The sequence below is a fragment of the Stegostoma tigrinum genome, chromosome 46 (assembly GCF_030684315.1).
Source record: "Stegostoma tigrinum isolate sSteTig4 chromosome 46, sSteTig4.hap1, whole genome shotgun sequence".
Lineage (NCBI taxonomy): Eukaryota > Metazoa > Chordata > Chondrichthyes > Orectolobiformes > Stegostomatidae > Stegostoma > Stegostoma tigrinum.
Window position 1 is genome coordinate 131794 of NC_081399.1, and position 20059 is coordinate 151852.

Here is a 20059-nt window from a genome sequence, read left to right on the forward strand (position 1 = left end):
GGGGGGGTTCCAGAACCAGGGATCACAACACATCGATTTGGGGTTGGCCTTTTAGAACTGAAATGAGGAGAAATGTCTTCACCCAGACAGTGAGGAGCCTGTGGAATTTTCTGGAACAGAAGGTAGTTGAGGCTAAAATGCTGAATGTTATGAAGAAGGAGTTAAATATAGTTCTCATGGCTAAAGGGATCAAAAAAACGCAGGGGAGAAAAAAGTAACGAGAGAGAGAGAAATAGAACTGGAGTGAAAGAAAAAGAAATGGACTAAGAAAAACTAACTGAAGAGACAAAGAGAGAGAAAGAAATAGAGTGCAAGAGTGAAGGTAATGGAAGTAGAGATTGAAATGGACTGCAAGAGAGAACTGGAGTGAAACAGAGAGAGGGAGAGAACTGGAGTGAGACAGAGAGAGGGAGAGAGAAATGGAGTGAGAAAGAGAAAGAAACAGTTTGTGAGAGAATTACAGAGTGTAAAGGTAGACATCGGAATAGTGTGTGTGTTTGTGTGTGTGTGTGTGTGTGTGTGTGTGAGAGAGAGAGAGAGAGAGAGAGAGACAGAGAGACAGACAGACAGAGAGAGAGAGAGAGAGAGAGACAGCAAGGTAATGGGTGAAAAGGAGTAAAGGAGAAAGAGAAGAGGAGGTAGCCACAGCATTGGGATGAAGCAGGGTCTGTGTGACTTGAAGATTTGAGTATCCTACATTCCAAGTGTTAGCTGTTCGCAGGGAGATGTTCTCCTGGTTTGGAGCTTCTTTCACACTGGAACATGTCCCTGAGCTTTCCCAACAGTCAGGGAATGGTCGCCAATCAGGGAGACGCAGGGAGAAAAATCAGACACTCATTCAGTGACTTTGCTGTTGTGTTTACATGCAGTCTTTATTTCAGAATAAAACAACAGCTCACACTTCAAGCAGCCAGGCAGTTAACTTCAGGGAGATGATGCCAGTGGAGATTTGTTCACTCTTAATGGGCTCCAGAAAGGGAAATGTCCTTTCATTTTACACCAGCCTGCACCTTCCCCCTCTCTGCTCAGGGATCATGCATCCTGACTTCGTCTCCTCCACCAGCCCCCACAGATCATCCTGAGGTATAGAATATGAAACCACTCCCTTTTAGTGACCCTGAGGTTACTGTCACCCCTAAAACCAGTCCCCAACCCATAGAACCTCTACCCAGTGCCCTGACTCTGTCTCCACACCTCCAGATCCTGTCCCTACCCAGACAACCTGCTCCACACCTAACACTTCCCCATCCCAAAATCTCTGCCCACTCCCAGATCCTATACCCACCCTTCAGACCCATAACCACCTTGACCCAGTACAAAGACCCTCAGAACCTGTAGCCAAACCCAATTCTGTACCCAACCCCAGAACCTATCCCAACCCCAACAACTACGCCTCTTCCTGGAACCCATCTTCATGCCCAGACCCTACCCCACAACCAGACACTGCTCCCATATCCCCCATGACCTGTCCTGACACTTTAACCCTGTTTACCACTCCCAGACATTGTCCAAACTTCAACCCCGACTGCCTCCACGAGCCTGTTTCTCCCAGTACCCAACACACACAATTTAACTGCATCCTCACCCTTAGACCCGGTCTGCACTCCAGGACTTTACCCATTTCCCCTCCCATATTCCCCAATGCCATTCTATCATACCCCATTTACTCCCAGTCACCCTCTATCCCAATTCACTCTACCAGCTCTGCTCCTTCCTGCTGAGTGCCACGTTACCCATGCCCCAAGTCAGTCAAGACCCATATTCTGCACCCACTAGTTGGTGATGGTGAAACATCCTTGGGTGTGCCAATGGTGGTCTCTGATTCGCCTCACGGACTGGATCCGAGGCTTATGTGCCCCCCATTGGTTCCAGTGTCGGTACTCGCCTTTCTCCAGAAGAAACTGGCATCCACGGTAACCAGGATATTCGTAACCTACCCACCTACAGGGACGAAAGTGAGAGAGAGTGAGTGTGTGTGTGTGTGTGTGTGTGTGTGTGTGTGTGTGTGTGTGTGTGTGTGTGTGTGATTGTCTGTGTGAGACTGTGTCTGTTTGTCTGTCTGCCTGTGTTTGGTATGTGATTGTGTGTGTGTGTGTGTGTGTGTGTGTGTGTGTGTGTGTGTGTGTGTGTGTGTGTGTGTGTGTGTGTGTGATTGTGTCTGTGTGAGACTGTGCGTGTGTGTGTGATTCTGTCTGCCTGTCTGTGCTTGGTATGTGATTGTCTGTGTGAGACTGTGTGTGTGTGTGTGTGTGTGTGTGTGTGTGTGTGTGTGTGTGTGTGTGTGTGATTGTCTGTGTGAGACTGTGTGTGTGTGTCTGTCTGCCTGTGTTTGGTATGTGATTGTGTGAGACTGTGTGTGTGTGTGTGTGTGTGTGTGTCTGCGTGTGTGTCTGTGTGTGTGTGTGTGTGTGTGTGTGTGTGTGTGTGTGTCTGCACGCGTGTGAAGAGAAAGTGCGAGAGAGAATGTGATGGAGAATGAGAGTGAATGAGACTGAGAAATGGAGTGAGAGTGACAAAGTGCGTGAGTGTGTGAGAGCAAGACAGAGTGTGTGTATGCGAAAGAGAGTGAGAGTTTTAAAAAGGGAGGGAGAGTCAGTGAGAGAGTATGTGGGTGAGCGAGAATGAGAGTGACGGAGACTGTGTGAGTGCATGAGAGAGTGAGAGGGAGTGAGAGAATGAAAGCAAGAGAAAGAGATAGAGTGAGCAACTAAGAGAAAGAGTACATGCATGAGATCGATTCATAGGGAGAAAGAGAAAAAGACAGAGGGAGAGAAAGTGAGGGTATTTGTGAGAGCAAGAGAGAATGTGTGAGAGAAAGTGTGAGAGAGTGAGAGAATGCGTGGGTGGATGGGAGAGTGAGAAAGACTGTGTGAGTCAGAGAGTGACAGTGAGTGAATGAGAGAGTGTGAGAGAGAGAGGGTGACAGAGATTGTATGAGAGAGATGGGGAAGTGAGAAAAAGCAAGAAAGACAAAGTGAGTGAAAGAGAGAGTGAGAGTAAAAAGACAGAAAGTGAGTACAAAGGCGAGGGAAGGAGGAAGGGATGGTGAGAGAGGTGTGACAGAGGAGTGAGGGAAATGAGCGGGAGATACAAGGGATTAACAAGGGAGGGGAGAGAGAGGGGCGAGACATGTTGAGGTAAGTGTAAGGGAAGTGCATGGGAGGAGTGTGGGAGCTGTGAGGGAGGAATGAGGCAGTGGTCAGGGAGATATGACAGAGGTGTGAGGAGGAATGAGGCAGTGTTGAGGGAGGTATGACAGGGTGTGAGGGAGGGTGAGGGAGGCATGACGGAGGTGTGAGGGAGGGTGAGGGAGGGATGAGGCAGTGGTGAGGGAGGTATGACAGAGGTGTGAGGGAGGGTGAGGGAGGCATGACGGAGGTGTGAGGGAGGGTGAGGGAGGAATGAGGTAGTGGTGAGGGAGTTATGACGGAGGTGTAGGGAGTGTGAGGGAGGAATAAGGTAGTGGTGAGGGAGTTATGACGGAGGTGTGAGGGAGGGTGAGGGAGGAATGAGGCAGTAGTGAGGGAGTTATGATGGAGGTGTGAGGGAGGGTGAGGGAGGGTGAGGGAGGAATGAAGTAGTGGTGAGGGAGGTATGATGGAGGTGTGAGGGAGGAATGAGGCAGTGGGAAGGGAGTTATGATGGAGGTGTGAGGGAGGGTGAGGAAAGAACCGTATCAGTTACTGATGTGCTGGGCTCTTCCATCAGTGAGGACGAGGGTATGGGTGGAGCCACTTACTCCGGTAAGTTATTTAATTGTCCATCACCATTCAGTGATGGATGTCGCAGGACTGCAGATTCGTTGGTTGTGGAACTACTGAGCTCACTTGCTGTTTGCTTAGTTTGGCATGTGTGCGGTCCTGTTTTGTAGCTTTACCAGCCTAACACCTCATCTTCACACTGCTCCTGAAATTCTCTCCAGCACTCCCCATTAAACCCATAACATCTCAAACAGCTTAAGTATCAGGCTTTGTGAAAGACCTTCTTAATAAAGCACTTTGAAAAATTCCTGTAATTGGGCAGAGTGAACGTGGCATTGTCAAGGGAAAATTATTTTCAACCAAGTTATCTGAATTCTCTAAGGAGCTAACACACGCTGTTGGCAAAGGAACCAGTAAATGTACCGTGCTTAGATTTCCAGAGGGCATTTTTAAATGTTCCACATTAACATTGTTTCAATAACTAAAGGTTGTGGTGTTGGGGGAACATATTGGTGTGGATTGAAGATTAGCTGGTGAACAGGAAGTAGAGAGTGGCACATTTTCCAGGCAGGTAGGGTGACTCGAGTCTCGTCACACCTGGTTCAGTATTGGGGCCTCAACTCTTTAAAATTTACACAAACAGTTTGGATGAAGCATTGAAGGTACAGAAGCTAAACTTAACAATGAACCAAAGTTCAGGAGGAAAGTGAGTTATCAAAAGAATGTCGATAGCTCGGTGAGTGAGAAAAGATCTAGGAAATGGGGTACAATTTGGTTAAATGGGGACTTTTCTATTTTGGTTGAAAGAATAAAAAATGAGCAGATGGTATAAATGGGGAGAGGGTGTAGAGCTCTGAGCTGCAGTGGGATCTGGGTGTCTGAGTGCATGAATCATAGAAGGTTAGTGTGCAGGTACAGCAAGTACTCAAGGAAGCTGATGGGATCTGATGGCTTTTTGTGAGGAGGGGTTAAATCCGGGAGTTGGGGTGTTAGCTACACAGGACAATGGATGAGGCTGTAGCTGGTATACTGTGCACAGGGAACAGGGCACTGTACTGACAGAAGGAGTGGAATGTGTTTGGAAACAGCTCAGAGAAGGTTCACTGGACTCATCCATGGAATGAGCGGATTGCCTGATGAGGAAAGGCTGGCCCTGTATCCTCAGGAGTTTAGCACAATCCGAGGGGATTGAACCAAACCAGAGAAGGTCCTAGGGGGACTGGATTGGGTGGATGTGGAAAGGAAATTTCCTCTTGGAGTAAAATCTAGAACCAGGGAGTCACTATTTGAAAGTAAGGGGCTGTCATTAAAACAGAGATGGGGATGTTTTTATTTTCTCTCAGAGAGTTGTGAGTCTTTGAAATTCACCCGCTCAAAGGGCAATGGATGCAGAATGCTTAAATATTTTGAAAGCAAAAACAGACATTCCCGAAGACCAAGTTGATAAAAGTTTATCCACAATATGCAGGAATGTAGGGTTGAGGTTAAGCTCAGAGTAACTGCAATTTTAATGAATTACTAGGCAGAATAGAGGGGCAGAATGACCTCCTGTTCATTAATTCTATGATTCATGAAGTTGGTCCCAGGAATTAATAACTTCAGTGATAAACAGAGGCTAAAGAATTTCAGGATTGTTCTCCTTGGAGAGAAGGATGCTGAGAAGGAGATCTGGTGCAGGTTTTCAAAATCATAGGGATGGAAGCTGTTCCCATTGGCGAAACAATAAGGAAGGGGAGAGTAGAGATTTGAGGTGATTAACAGAAGAATTGACAATGATAAGTGGAGTTCTGTTTCTCAAGCAAGTGCATGGTTTGGTTCTGGTACCCCTGGTCTGAAAGTGTGGCACACAATGATCAATGAGGCTTTTGGCAGGGAACTGGGCCATTGTCTGGATCAGAGGAATGTGCAAAGATACCGGGAGAAAGCAGGGAAGGAGCATGGGCTGAGCTGTTCCTTCAAAGGGACAGCACTGACAGTTTGGGCTGAATGGTCACCCAATTCATGTAACAGCTATTCCAACTTAGAGAATGGAAGGTAAAGTATTGTCTGGTTTTGGAAATTCACTGGGGGGCAGGGGAGAGACTGAGATATGGGAATGATACAAAGTGACAGAAATAAACTTGTGCAGCTTGTGGTTAACCAACCCATCACCATCTGTACCTGTTTGGGTGTATTAGCTCATAGCGCCTGGTTTGGAAACTCAGCAGCAATTTCCTTTCTTTCGAGGTAGATTCTTTAATACTCACGTGCCACAGCTCACAGTAATGCTGCCCACTCGATTGGTGAATCCATACAAAGACAGACTTGGAACATCATCATCCAGGATTTCCATCTTCCGACCCTGGAATCCTGCCATTTCAAACAGACAGATCTTGTGCTGCTGGGGATCCTGAGAGGAAACAAAACATACAATGTTCATCAGTGTCCATCCTTACTAAAAATCTCTACTCTTTCGCTAAGTAATCAGTATGTAGGACTCACTGCCTATCTAGTGTGTGATACACTGCCAATCCAGTGTGTGATACACTGCCCATCCAGTGTGGGATAGACTGCTTATCCAGTGTGTGATACACGGCCTATCCAGTGTGTGATGCACTGCCAATCCAGTGTGTGGTACACTGCCAATCCAGTGTGCGATACATTGCCAATCCAGTGTGTGATACACTGCCTATCCTGTGTGTGATACACTGCCTATCCAGTGTGTGATACACTGCCTATCCTGTGTGTGATACACTGCCTATCCTGTGTGTGATACACTGCCTATCCAGTGTGTGATGCACTATCCAGTGTGGGATACACTGCCTATCCAGTGTGTGATGCACTATCCAGTGTGTGATACACTGCCTATCCAGTGTGTGATGCACTATCCAGTGTGTGATGCACTATCCAGTGTGTGATACACTGCCTATCCAGTGTGTGATGCACTATCCAGTGTGGGATACACTGCCTATCCAGTGTGTGATGCACTATCCAGTGTGGGATGCACTATCCAGTGTGTGATACACTGCCTATCCAGTGTGTGATGCACTATCCAGTGTGTGATACATTGCCAATCCAGTGTGTGATGCACTATCCAGTGTGTGAAGCACTATCCAGTGTGTGATACACTGCCTATCCAGTGTGTGATGCACTATCCAGTGTGTGATACACTGCCTATCCAGTGTGTGAAGCACTATCCAGTGTGTGATACACTGCCTATCCAGTGTGTGAAGCACTATCCAGTGTGTGATACACTGCCTATCCAGTGTGTGATGCACTATCCAGTGTGTGATACACTGCCTATCCAGTGTGTGATGCACTATCCAGTGTGTGATACACTGCCTATCCAGTGTGTGATGCACTATCCAGTGTGTGATGCACTATCCAGTGTGTGATACACTGCCAATCTAGTGTGTGATACACTGCCAATCCAGTGTGTGACACATTGCCTATCCAGTGTGTGATACACTGCCTAGCCAGTGTTTGATACACTGCCTAGCCAGTGAGTCAATCACTGTCCATCCAGTTTCCTCCCAAGATTGGTTACAGAGATAGGGAGGGGGTGTAGAGGCTGCGGGAGGTTACAGAGATAGGGAGGGGTGTAAGGGCTACAGAATGTGACAGAGGTAGAAACGCGTATAAGGGTTTGTGGATGTTACTGAGATCGGCCTGTAGAGGCCACAGAGATAGGAATGGTGTATGGGCTGGTGGAGGTTACAGAAACAGTGAGAGGTGTAGGAGCTGGTAGTGGCTACAGAGATACGCAGGGGTGTAGGGACTGGTGGAGACGGCAGAGGTAACGAGGAGTGTAGAAGCTGGAGAATGTGGCAGAGATAGAGAAGGGTGTAGAAGCTGGAGAATGTGACAGAGATAGAGAAGGGTGTAGAAGCTGGAGAATGTGACAGAGATAGAGAAGGGTGTAGAAGCTGGAGAATGTGACAGAGATAGAGAAGGGTGTAGAAGCTGGAGAATGTGACAGAGATAGAGAAGGGTGTAGAAGCTGGAGAATGTGACAGAGATAGAGAAGGGTGTAGAAGCTGGAGAATGTGACAGAGATAGAGAAGGGTGTAGAAGCTGGAGAATGTGACAGAGATAGAGAAGGGTGTAGAAGCTGGAGAATGTGACAGAGATAGAGAAGGGTGTAGAAGCTGGAGAATGTGACAGAGATAGAGAAGGGTGTAGAAGCTGGAGAATGTGGCAGAGATAGAGAAGGGTGTAGAAGCTGGAGAATGTGGCAGAGATAGAGAAGGGTGTAGAAGCTGGAGAATGTGACAGAGATAGAGAAGGGTGTAGAAGCTGGAGAATGTGACAGAGATAGAGAAGGGTGTAGAAGCTGCAGAATGTGGCAGAGATAGAGAAGGGTGTAGAAGCTGGAGAATGTGACAGAGATAGAGAAGGGTGTAGAAGCTGGACATTGTGACAGAGATAGGGAGGGGTGTAGAGGCTGGGAGATTTCAAATGTTAGGCAGGGTTATAGAGTTTAGGGTGATTATTAACATTAACAGATAATTCACTATTGAAATGAAGACATTGAGTTCAGATAAGGGAAGAATGTTTATGATGTCAACCTGGAACTAGGATTCGGTTCTGGGGCCATAATTATTAACAATATATATTCATAAAATGAATGAGAGAAGTGAATGTACAATCGCCAAGTTTGCAGATGACGCAAAAAATAGGTGGGAAGGAGAGTGGTGAGGACGTCACAGAGGGTTTAGGCAGATTATGTTGGGAGAAGCTTGGCAGATGGAAAATAATGTGGGGAACTGTGGGGTGATGAACTTTGACAGGAAGAATAGACGAAGTGAATATTATTAAAATGGGGAAAGGCTGCAGAAAGCTATGTAGCAGGGCTCTGGAATTTCTTTATCTATGAAGCACATAAAGCAATCTTCAATCTGCAGGAGGGAAGGAGAAGGGAATATTTGTATTTATTCCAAACAGAGAGTGTAAAATTGCAAAGCTTTTATTAAAGCTGTGTTAAGGAACGAGTCAGAGCCCAGCTGGAAATCTCTGAACAGTTTTGGGGTACCTGATTAAAGGAAAGACAGACTAGTGTTGGAGGCAGTTCAGGGAAGTTTCACTTGGCTGATCTTGGGGAAGGATGGATGTCTGATGAGGTGAATAAGAATTGGTTGGGCCTGTACTCACTGGGGCTTAGAAGAATGAGAGGCGACCTCACTGAAATATGCAAATTACTTTAGGGACATGACAGGGTGGATGTGGAGAGGTTATTTCCCTCTGAGGGAGAGTCTGGACCTAAAGAGTATAGTCTCAGAATAAGAGGTCGCCCATTGAAGATAAAGATGAGGAGGTATTTCTTCCCTCAAAGGATGATGAATCTGTGGAATTCTTTACCACAGATGTCTGTCGAGGCTCAGTTGTGGAATTTATTGGAGACTGAGACAGTCACGAACAGTTCCGCTCACTAACAGAATGTGTGCAGTCTGTAACGGCAGCCCTGGTGGGTCACAACACCACATCTGAAACCAGCACAAGGAGCTAAAAGTAATGGATTCTATTCCATTGTAAATTCCTTGCCCTCAGAGAACCCAGAAAATAAAAAAAACACAAGATCTGCTCCCAGAGGACCAGGGAGGAGGTAGGCTGTTTGTTATTTAGGAATGTACAGACAGAATGGAATGAGGGAAGGAAAGCTGAGTGTGACGTAAGAGAAGTACAGATGCCAAATGAAAGAAGATGAGCAGGAACATACCATACAGACAGGCCTGAATGACATGATGTATTCATTCCGATAGCTGCTCGACCAGGAGTCCCATCGGGGAAATTCACCCTTCTCTAATACAAACATCTCACCAGAGAAATTGCATTTGTCATATACGACCCAACTGTTAGGAGGGAATAAATTCACAATAAGGACAAAGAATCTACATTGTAATTCGAGATACACAGATAGAATCTTGCTATGATTATGGAGACATTGCTGCAAGGTGACGAAGGGTGGAAACTGATCTGAATCCAGGGGTTTTTGTTTTTCAGGAAGGTCAGACAGAAAGGAAAAGGACTTGGTGTGTTATTGACAGTGAAGGGTTAGATTAATATTGAGGAAGGACATCAGCTCAAAAATCATGTTGTGGAAACTAGAAACACCAAGGAGCAGAAAGCATTGCTGGGAGAGGTTTATCAACCTGAATTAGTAGTGGAGCCATAAGTGTAAGAATCAGAGAGGCATGGAATAAGGGCACAGCAGTAATCCTGGGCCACTTTAATTTACAACTAGACTGGGCAAGCCTAACTAACACTGGGATTGTGGAGAATATTTCTTGCAGTGTGCATGTGCTGGGTATTTTAGCCCAACACCTCAAGGAACCAGCAAGACAACAGACTTTACCAGGCTGTGTACTGGACAATGAGAAAGGGATAATTAACAATCTTGTTGTGCAGGGCCCCTTTGGGAAAAGTGACCATAAATTGGTAGAAATCTGCCTTAAGATGGAGTGTGAAATCCAAAACTGGAGTGTGGAATCTAATAAAGGAAACTATGAGAGTATAAGACGCAAATTGGCAAGGATGGATTACCATTAAATAACATGCACATGATTACAACAATTATTCCATCATTTCTGGTGCAAAAATGGAAGCAGAAAAATGGTTCAACCATTACTTACAAAAGAAATAGAATAGTACTGGATCTAAAGAGAAGAGATATAAAGTTGCCAGTGAAAGCAGAAATCCTGAGGACCAGGAGCATTTTAGAATTCAGCAAAAGAGGCAAAATATTTGATCAGAAGTGTGGAATATAAAGTATGAGAGTAAAATGCAGGGATTATAAAAACTTCTATCAGTTTTCACAAGTTATGAAGGCATAAAGGTTAGTGAAGATAAACGTAGTTGCCTTTGTAGTGTTCGTAACAAGGTCAGCCAGGTATAGAATATAAGTTCTGAGGAAGGGCTTCTTGAGCTGAAATGCTAACTCTGATTTCCCTCCATAGGTGCTGCCAGACCTGCTGAGATTTTCCAGCAATTTCTATTTTTGTTTCTGATTTTCAGCATCTGCAGTACTTTCAGTGTTTATATAGAGTATGAGTTCCCTGACTGGGGCTGTTAACCTGGTTCAATCAGGGAACACTGGCTGACAGATAAAAATAAGGATGCTATCCTGTTCACTCTGAGAGCTGGCTCTGAGGGAGCTGGATCAGTGTCAAGGACACTGCATGTGTATGTAAAGGGTGACTTGGAGACTGGATATCAGCCTCTGTGGAGTTATTTCAGTGCTGATGAGAGAAAAACATGCTCCTGAGGAAACTTGCTCACAACAGTTATCTTTGAGTTAGGGTAAGTATTTCTGGCATCATGCCTTCATTTGAGAGGTTTGACTTGTTTGATCCTGCCAGCAAATACTGAGACATTGGGGCAGATGAAGAGCCGCAAGTAATTCTCCTGATAGTTTGTGGACCTACGGATTATTTTGGTTATTAGGAGCCTCTCATTCCTTGAGACACCAGATATTAAAACCTTCAAAGAGTTTGGCAGATTTACTTAATGAATATTTCCATCCCTAATTCTGAATCAGCTATTCTGGAAGCAGGCAAATCTGTATTGGGATGATTGAGGAGGTTAAGAAGACTGGCAGAGGCCATGTGACTTTGATATAACTAGAAATGAATGATTACCATTTGGTATGTGGGATTCATGATGTAACCATACAAAAGTGCTTACATAGCATCCCTACAATAAGAAAGCAGGCCATTCGGCCCATCAAGTCCAAACTTACCCACCCAAAATCACCAACCCAGACCTACTCCCTCACCCTACCCCTGTAACCCTAAATTTCCCATCACCATTCCACGTAGCCTTCACATCCCTGGACACTATGGGCAATTTATCAAGGCCTATCAACCTAATCTACTAATCAAAGGCCAAATGGACAAGGCTGGGTTACACCCTGTGGAACATAAGCGAGGGTGATCAAAGGTGGCCCAGCTCCCATGTCTGTGTCAAAGCTCAGATTTTACTTTGGGCTAGTGAATTATTATGGAAACTTCATGCATGAACTCCTAAAAAATGGATAGCCTCTGAAATGGTTGTCACCAAGACATAGCCTTTAGGGAAGTGGAGAAACACCTATCGTCCTCTAAAATGTTGCACACTGTGTACCCAGGCGAGAGCTGGCATTGACATGCGAGGCCTCCGCATACAATATCAGAGCAGTAATAGCACTAAGGTGATCCAATGGAAAGGAATGCGCAGGACCCTTGTTAAGGCAGCGTGTAAATGTGCATAGATGGAGAAGGAAGATTTGGAGCCATATTTGGAGTCAGGAAGTTGAAGCAAAAACCTTTACAGACATAAATTTGTCATAATAACCAACCACAAGCCCTTGTTAGGTTTACTTAAAGAGGACAAGTCTGTGTTGCCAATACCTTCAGGCTAATTTCAGCAGTGGGCCGTTATTCTAAGAAAGAGGAGTCCAAACTTTAAGGGCAAGTTTAAAGTAAGATCTGAAAGCTTCAATATGTACCAAAATGTTTCAGTTCCTACTTGATGATAGAACCACCCCTCATGAAACTATGGAGATGTCAATGTTGAGACGACTTTGCACCACGGTAAATCTGATTTCCTGGCTGTGGTGGTGGGGAAGGAGGAAACGGTGAAATGGCTTCAGGAATGTCAATGGCGGCTACAAGAGTCTGCCAAGTGAGACAGTTTATTTCAGTTTTGTGAATGAACCATGGGAATGGCCCCACATGGGTAAGAAGCCTTGGCAAAACGAGATGGGGTCCCATGACATATAAAGTTTGGTCAGTTGTGGTGGTCCTGAGCAAGCCCGTGGGCCATATGGAAGCTACGAATGGGGTGAGAGGAAAACGTGCCCGGGTCGTGGGAATAGTCAGAAAGCTGGCACAGCCCATGTGTTCTCCATCTTGGCCAAGTATTGAAGAGATCTTGGAAGCTCAGATGGGCACTGTGGATGTTTCCACCCCAACACCTTTGCCTCCTGAAGAAGAGAATGAGAGACTGCAGGCACAAGAAGCAAGCTAATATACATTACACGCTGCTCATGTCAGAGGAAACTGATGCAGCATTAAAACACCCAGCAAGGAGCCACAAAATAAGGAACCAGCCCACATCCTCAGAGTCCAAGGGGGAGGCTTGTCGTGATTGTAATAGCATCAGCCAGGTGAACCTCAGAGGATATGATTTTCCTGATTGGAGATGTTAACCTGGTCCAATCAGGGAGCCCTGGCTGACAGGTTGAAACAGGAGTGTCAGAAGTCTGGTTCACTCTGAGATCTGGGTCTAAGGGAACTGGATCAGTGTCAAGAACTGTCCATGTATAAACAAAAGGGTATGTAGTGACAGGATACCAACCTCTTGGAGTTATTTCAGCCTCACAGTCAAATGCCTGAGAAATTAAAATGAGGAATGAAGAAAAGGCAGGAGAATTGAGCGCAGATTTTGGTTCTGTCTTCACAAAACAGGCTACAAATGAGCTCCCAAAAATGTAAGGGGAAAAAGTGTTATAGCGGAATTGAAGGAAAGTGAGAATTGGTAAGAAAATGCTGCTGGAGAGATGAATGAGTTAAAGGCTGATAAATCTCCAGCGCCTGATAACCTACAGCCCAGAGTACTCAGGGGAGTGGCCCTGGAAGGATGGGGTACATCAGTTTCATGTTCCAAGATTCAATGGAGACTGGAGCGGACCCTACAGATTGAAGGGTAGCAAATGTAACCCCAACGTTTAAAAAGGAAGTGGAAATAAAGCAGATAATTACAGAGCAATTAGTTTAACATCAGTAACAGGCAAATTTCAGGACTCTGTTATGAAAAAGAGGATAACTGACCATTTGGAAAGCATGTGCAGATTGGCCAAAGACAGTTCGGGTTTCTGAAAGGCAGATCACACGTAATGAACTTCTGGTGTTTCAGGGGAAATGTAACTACTGGAATAGATAAGGGGGAAGCAGCGGATGGAGGGAATTTGGATTTTCAAAAGGTTTGTGATGATGTCCCTCATAAGAGATTCCAGGGAAATGTTAAAGCACATGGGACTGGAGGGAATAGAACAGAGAACATAGCCCAGGGCCTTCGGCCCACGATATTGTGCCGAACTTTTATCCTAATCCTGAAGTCAATTTAACCTCCACCCCTACCTTATACTATCATCCATATGCCTATCTAATAATCGCTTAAATGCCGCTAATGAGGCTGACTCCACTATCCGGCAATGCATTCCATGCCCCAACTGCTCTCTGAGTAAAGAACCTACCTCTGACGTCTATCCCCACTCACTTTAAACCTATGCCACCTCGAAATAGCTACCCCGGCCATAGGGATGTATGGATTGGGAATGAGCTGACAGATAGGAGACAGAGAGTGGGAATAAAAGGGCCTTTTTCCAAGTTGCAGGCAGTGACTAAGGAGGTCCTGCGATACCAGGTGCCAGTTATACAGGTAAAATGAGAAGAATCAAGGAGCAGTTCCAATATCCTTCACTCACTTTTGTGACATGGGACAATACTTTTATTCTCCATTCCTTGTTGCCCCATTGTGAAGGTGGGGGTGAGCTGCCTTTAACTGCTGCAGTCCATGTGCTGGGGGTTGACCCACAATGTCTCTTAGGGAGAGAATTCCAGGGATTCTGACCCAGCGACACTGAGGAAATGGGGATATATTTCCGAGTCAAGATGGTGAGTAGCTCGGAGGGGAACTTGCAGGGGATGGTGTTCCCATGTACCTGCTGCCCCTTGTCCTTCTGGATGGAAGTGGGTCGTGGGTTCGGAAGGTGCTGCCTGAGGGTCTTTGGTGAGTTTCTGCAGAGCATCTTGTAGACGGTACACACTGCTGTGACTGAGCGTCGGTCGGGGGAGGGAGTGGGATGTTTGTGGATGTGGTGCCAATTGAGCGGGGGCTGCTTTGTCCTGGATGGTGTCGAGCTTCTTGAGTTGTTGGAGCTGCCCCCATCCAGGGGCAAGTGGGGAGTATTCCATCACCCTCCTGCCTTGTGCCTTGTTGATGGTAGGACAGGATTTGGAGGGAGACAGGACGGGAGTTACTCGCTGCAGGATTCCCAGCCTCTGACCTGCTCTTGCAGCCGCTGCGTTTATGTGTTGGGCCCAGGTGAGTTTCTGGTCAATGGTAACCCACAGGATGTGGGTAGTGGGGGTCCAGTGATGGTAACACCATTGAATGTAAAGGGATGGTAGTTAGATTGTCTTTTATTGGTGGCAGTGTTGTGTGGCATCATTTGTCTGCTGATGTGAGCTGTGAATGTTTTATTTCTTTCATGTTTTACATCCATCCCATCCCATGTAACTCACAGATCTCTTCCTCACCCACTCCCTAACCCCAACCCCTCACACCTCCCCCACCGCCACCATTCCCACTGCCTGAGAATGGGGGGCCTTACGGTCCACAATCCACTCGCACTGAGCCAACCCGCTCGAAGCCCATGTCGCAGACGTTCATACACTCTCCAGTCACCTCCACACACCGGCCTTGGAAATTCTCCTGTTCGAAGATCTTCATCTGAGGGAGAAAAGGGAATGACTGTGGAGATTACACAGCAAGATACAATCCAAGCAACTTTCTCGCTGAAGCATGGGGAACTGATTCATAATCCTATTCCTGTGTAACAGGCTCATGGAGGGGGCTGAATGGGCTCATGCTGTTCTGCATGTAACAGACTTGAGAAAGGGGCTGAATGGTCATCGTCTGTTCCCCTGTATAACAGACAGGGAAGGGGCTGAATGGCCTCCTGCTGTCCCCCTGTGTAACAGGCTGGGGAAGGGGCTGAATGGCCTCCTGCTGCCCCCTGTGTAACAGGCTGGGGATGGGGTTGAATGGCCTCCTGCTGTTCCCCCTGTGTAACAGGCTGGGGAAGGGGTTGAATGGCCTCCTGCTGTCCCCCTGTGTAACAGGCCAGGGAAGGGGCTGAATGGCCTCCTGCTGTTCCCTGTGTAACAGGCTGGGGAAGAGGTTGAATGGCCTCCTGCTGTCCCCTCGTGTAACAGGCTGGGGAAGAGGTTGAATGGCCTCCTGCTGTCCCCCTGTGTAACAGGCTGGGGAAGGGGCTGAATGGCATTGCATCAGCTCCAATACCCACTCAAGCTGGATCAGATTCAAATCGAGACCAGGATGAGCTAAGTCTGAGACAGCAGTGACGAGGCTGGAATCAGGTACAAGAAAACCCTCCTGCCTGAGAAAAACAGCAGCCCCACAAAGGCAGCGGGTCAACATGCAGGAGAGACACTGCAATATAAAACATCCCTCACCTGGTTACACATCCATGTGTGAGTCAGCATCATTGACATAAAACTGCACAGTAAGTAATTACTCTGTATCTAACCCCGTGCTGTCCCTGTCCCTGGGAGTGTTTGATGGGGGACAGTGCAGAGGGAGCTTTACTCTGTATCTAACACCGTGCTGTTCCTCTTCCTGGGAGTGTTTGATGGAGGGACAGTGTAGAGAGAGCTTTACTCTGAATCTAACTCCGTGCTGTTCCTTTTCCTGTGAGTGTTAGATGGGACGAAAGTGCAGAGGGAGTTTACTCTGTATCTAACCTCATGATGACCTTGTCCCTGGGCGTGTTTGATCGGGGACAGTGCAGAGGGAGTTTTACTCTGTATCTAACCCTGTAGCTGGAAGAGATTCTTGATCTGGAATAAACCAGGAGATGTATATCGAGTGGCCGTAGTAAGTTGGATTGACCGTAAGCTCACCTTGTATTCCACCATTTCCACTTGGGTGGTCTTGGCTTGAGCTGATTTTGCATCAATCGTGCTTCCTGTGAGAGGGCAAAACCTGAGGTCAACACACCAGATCAACATTGGCTACCCGAACGGAAAATGGGGTGGGAACCCGGTAGTGAGGGACCAGAGAGCATGGCGAGGGTGAGGAGAGTGAGGATGACAAGACTGAGGATGGTGAGGGGTCAGAGAGCAGGGGGAGGGTGAGGAAGGTGAAGGATCAGAGAGCAGGGTGAGGGTGAGGAGAGTGAGGATGGTGAGGGATCAGAGAGCAGGGTGAGGGTGAGGAGGGTGAGGGTGAAGAGGGTGAGGGTGTGGGTGTGGGTAAGGGTGAGGGTGAAGGTGTGGGTAATGGTGTGAGTGAGGTTGTGGGTGACGGTGCGGGTGAGGGTGTGGTTGAGGGCGAGTGTGAAGAGGGTCAGGGTGAGGGTGAGGAGGGTGAGGGTGAGGGTGAGGAGGATGAGGGTGAGGGTGAGGGTGAAGAGGGTGAGAGTGAGGGTGAGGGTGAAGATGTGGCTGAGTGTCAGGGTCAGGATGAGGGTGAGGAGGGTGAGGGTGAGAAGGTTGAGGGTGAGGGTGAAGAGGGTGAGGGTGAGGAGGGTGAGGGTGAAGGTGAAGAGGGTGAGAGTGAGGGCGAGAGTGAGGGTGAGGGTGAGGGTGAAAATGAGGGTGAAAATGAGGGTGACATGACGGTGAGGGTATGGGCGAGGGTGAGGATGAAGAGGGTGAGGGTGAGGGTGTGGGTGTGGTTGAGGGCGAGGGTGAAGAGGGTCAGGGTGAGGGCGAGGAGGGTGAGGGTGAAGAGGGCGAGGGTGGTGAGAGTGAGGGGTGAAGGTGAGGGTGTGGGTGAGTGTGAGGATAAGGAGGGTGAGGGTGAAGATGAGGGTGAGGGTGAGGGTCAGGGTCAGGGTGAGGGTGAGGACAAGGAGGGTGAGAGTGTAGATGAGGGTGAGGGTGAGGGTGTGGGTGAGGGTGAGGGTGAGGAGGGTGAGGGTGAAGATGAGGGTGAGTGTGAGGGTGAGGGTGTGGGTAAAGGCGAGGGTGAGGGTCAGGGTGAGAGTCAGGATGAGGGTGAGGAGGGTGAGGGTGAAGAGGGTGAGGGTGTGGGTGTGGGTATGGGTGAGGGTGTGGGTGATGGTGTGAGTGAGGGTGTGGGTGAGGGTGTGGGTGTGGGTGAGGGTGTGGTTGAGGGTGAGTGTGAAGAGGGTCAGGGTGAGGGTGAGGAGGGTGATGCTGAGGAGGGTGAGGGTGAGGGTGAGGGTGAAGAGGGTGAGGGTGAAGATGAGGCTGAGTGTGAGGGTGAGGGTCAGGATGAGGGTGAGGAGGGTGAGGGTGAGGAGGGTGAGGGTGAAGAGGGTGAGGGTGTGGGTGTGGGTAAGGGTGAGGGTGAGGGTGTGGGTGAGGGTGTGAGTGAGGGTGTGAGTGAGGGTGTGGGTGTGGGTGAGGGTGTGGTTGAGGGCGGGGGTGAAGAGGGTCAGGGTGAGGACGAGGAGGGTGAGGGTAAAGAGGGCGAGGGTGAGAGTGAGGGTGAAGGTGAGGGTGTGGGTGAAGGTGAAGGTGAGAGTGAAGAGGGAGGGGTGAGGGTGAAGAGGGTGAGGGTGAGAGTGAGAGTGAGGATGAGGGTGAAAATGAGGGTGGCGTGAGGGTGAGGGTATGGGTGAGGGTGAGGGTCAGGGTGAGGGTGAGGGTGTGGGTGTGGTTGACGGCGAGCGTGAAGAGGGTCAGGGTGAGGGCGAGGAGGGTGAGGGTGAAGAGGGCGAGGGTGTGAGTGAGGGTGAAGGTGAGGGTGTGGGTGAGGGTGAGGATCAGGGTGATGGTGAGGAGGGTGAGGGTGAGGATGAGGAGGGTGAGGGTGAAGATGAGGGTGAGTGTGAAGGTGAGGATGAGGAGGGTGAGGGTGAAGAGGTTGAGGGTGATGGTGAGTGTGAGTGTGAGGGGTGAAGGTGAGGGGTGAAGGTGAGGGTGAGGGTGTGGGTGTGGCTGAGGGTGAGGATGAAGAGGGTGAGGGTCAGGGTGAGGGTGAGGATGAAGCGGGTGAGGGTGAGGGTGTGGGTGAGGGTCAGGGTGAGGATGAGGAGGGTGAGGGTGAGGGTGAAGAGGTTGAGGGTGATGGTGAGTGTGAGTGTGAGGGCTGAAGGTGAGGGAGAGGGTGTGGGTGAGGGTGATTATGAAGAGGGTGAGGGTCAGGTTGAGGATGAGGGTGTGGGTATAGGTGAGGGTCAGGGCGAGGGTGTGGGTGAGGGTGAGGGTCAGGGTAAGGGTGAGGTGAGGGTGTGGGTGTGGGTGAGGGTGAGTGTGAGGGTCAGGGTGAGGGTGCGGGTGAGGGTGAGGGTGAGGGTGTAGGTGCAGGTGAGGGTGTGGATTTGGGTGAGGGTGAGGGTGTGGGTGAGGGTGTGGATGTGGGTGAGGGTGAGGGTGTGGGTGTGGGTGTGAGTGAGGGTGAGGGTGAGGGTGTGGGTGAGGGCGAGGGTGTGGATGTGGGTGAATGTGAGGGTGTGGGTGAGGGTGTGGGTGAGGGTGAGGGTGTGGGTGAGGGTGTGGGTGTGGGTGTGGATGTGGGTGAGGGTGAGGGTGTGGGTGTGGGTGTGAGTGAGTGTGTGGGTGAGGGTGTGGGTGAGGGCGAGGGTGTGGATGTGGGTGAATGTGAGGGTGTGGGTGAGGGTGTGGGTGAGGGTGAGGGTGTGGGTGAGGGTGTGGGTGTGGGTGTGGATGTGGGTGAGGGTGAGGGTGTGGGTGTGGGTGAGGGTGAGGGTGTGGGTGTGGGTGTGGATGTGGGTGTGGGTGTGGGTGTGGATGTGGGTGAGGGTGAGGGTGTGGGTGTGGGTGTGGGTGTGGATGTGGGTGAGGGTGAGGGTGTGGGTGAGGGTGTGGGTGAGGGTGTGGTGAGGGTGTGGATGTGGGTGTGGGTGTGGGTGTGGATGTGGGTGAGGGTGTGGGTGTGGGTGAGGGTGTGGGTGAGGGTGAGGGTGTGGATGTGGGTGTGGATGTGGGTGACGGTGAGGGTGTGGGTGAGGGTGTGGGTGAGGGTGAGGGTGAGGGTGTGGGTGTGGATGTGGGTGAGGGTGAGGGTGTGGGTGTGGGTGAGGGTGAGGGTGTGGGTGTGGTGAGGGTGTGGATGTGGGTGTGGATGTGGGTGAGGGTGAGGGTGTGGGTGTGGGTGAGGGTGTGGGTGAGGGTGAGGGTGAGGGTGTGGGTGAGGGTGAGGGTGTGGGTGAGGGTGTGGGTGAGGGTTTGGGTGAGGGTGTGGGTGTGGGTGAGGGTGAGGGTGAGGGTGAGGGTGAGGGTGATGCAGTGGTTACCGAGTGCTGCTGTTCTGCTGCTCAGTCCATCTGCTCCAGGATCGAATCCACCGTTGACTTGTTTCCTTTTATAGAGCGGCTGGGAGTTCACTCACTGACCACACCCCCACCTCCCCCCCTACCCCCCCCCCCACCCACCCGCACACACAGACACACACACACACACACACACAGACACACACAGACACACACACACACACACAGCCCCCTGCCCCCTGGGGATTAGCCATTCACACAGGAACGGCAGCTCGGAGCTCACTGACCGCCTCCCTCCTCCCCTCCTCCCACCCTGCCCCCTGAGGATTAGCCACTCACACAGAAACTGCATGTGGCAGCAGATCTGACCTGAAATATCTGAGTACTCAGCTCC

The 20059-nt window shown here is 49.2% G+C and overlaps 1 protein-coding gene across 2 annotated transcripts in view; it reads right to left on the reverse strand.

The window, feature by feature from the left end:
* LOC125449565 (beta-crystallin B1-like) overlaps positions 1 to 19791 on the reverse strand; it is a 33979-nt gene extending 14188 nt beyond the window's left edge. Inside the window, exons 1-6 of one of the 2 annotated variants that reach the window (XM_059642749.1) lie at positions 19690 to 19791; positions 16364 to 16428; positions 15052 to 15170; positions 9397 to 9529; positions 5948 to 6090; positions 872 to 1941 (exon numbers count right to left, since the gene is read on the reverse strand). In XM_059642749.1, coding sequence (XP_059498732.1) covers positions 1773 to 1941; positions 5948 to 6090; positions 9397 to 9529; positions 15052 to 15170; positions 16364 to 16378 — 579 coding nt within the window. In that variant the 5' untranslated portion in view covers positions 16379 to 16428; positions 19690 to 19791 and the 3' untranslated portion in view covers positions 872 to 1772. Of the gene's footprint in view, positions 1 to 871; positions 1942 to 5947; positions 6091 to 9396; positions 9530 to 15051; positions 15171 to 16363; positions 16429 to 19689 lie in introns of those variants that run through there. The other variant, XM_059642750.1, reaches the window with a different exon arrangement.
* Between the last annotated feature and the right edge of the window lie 268 nt (positions 19792 to 20059).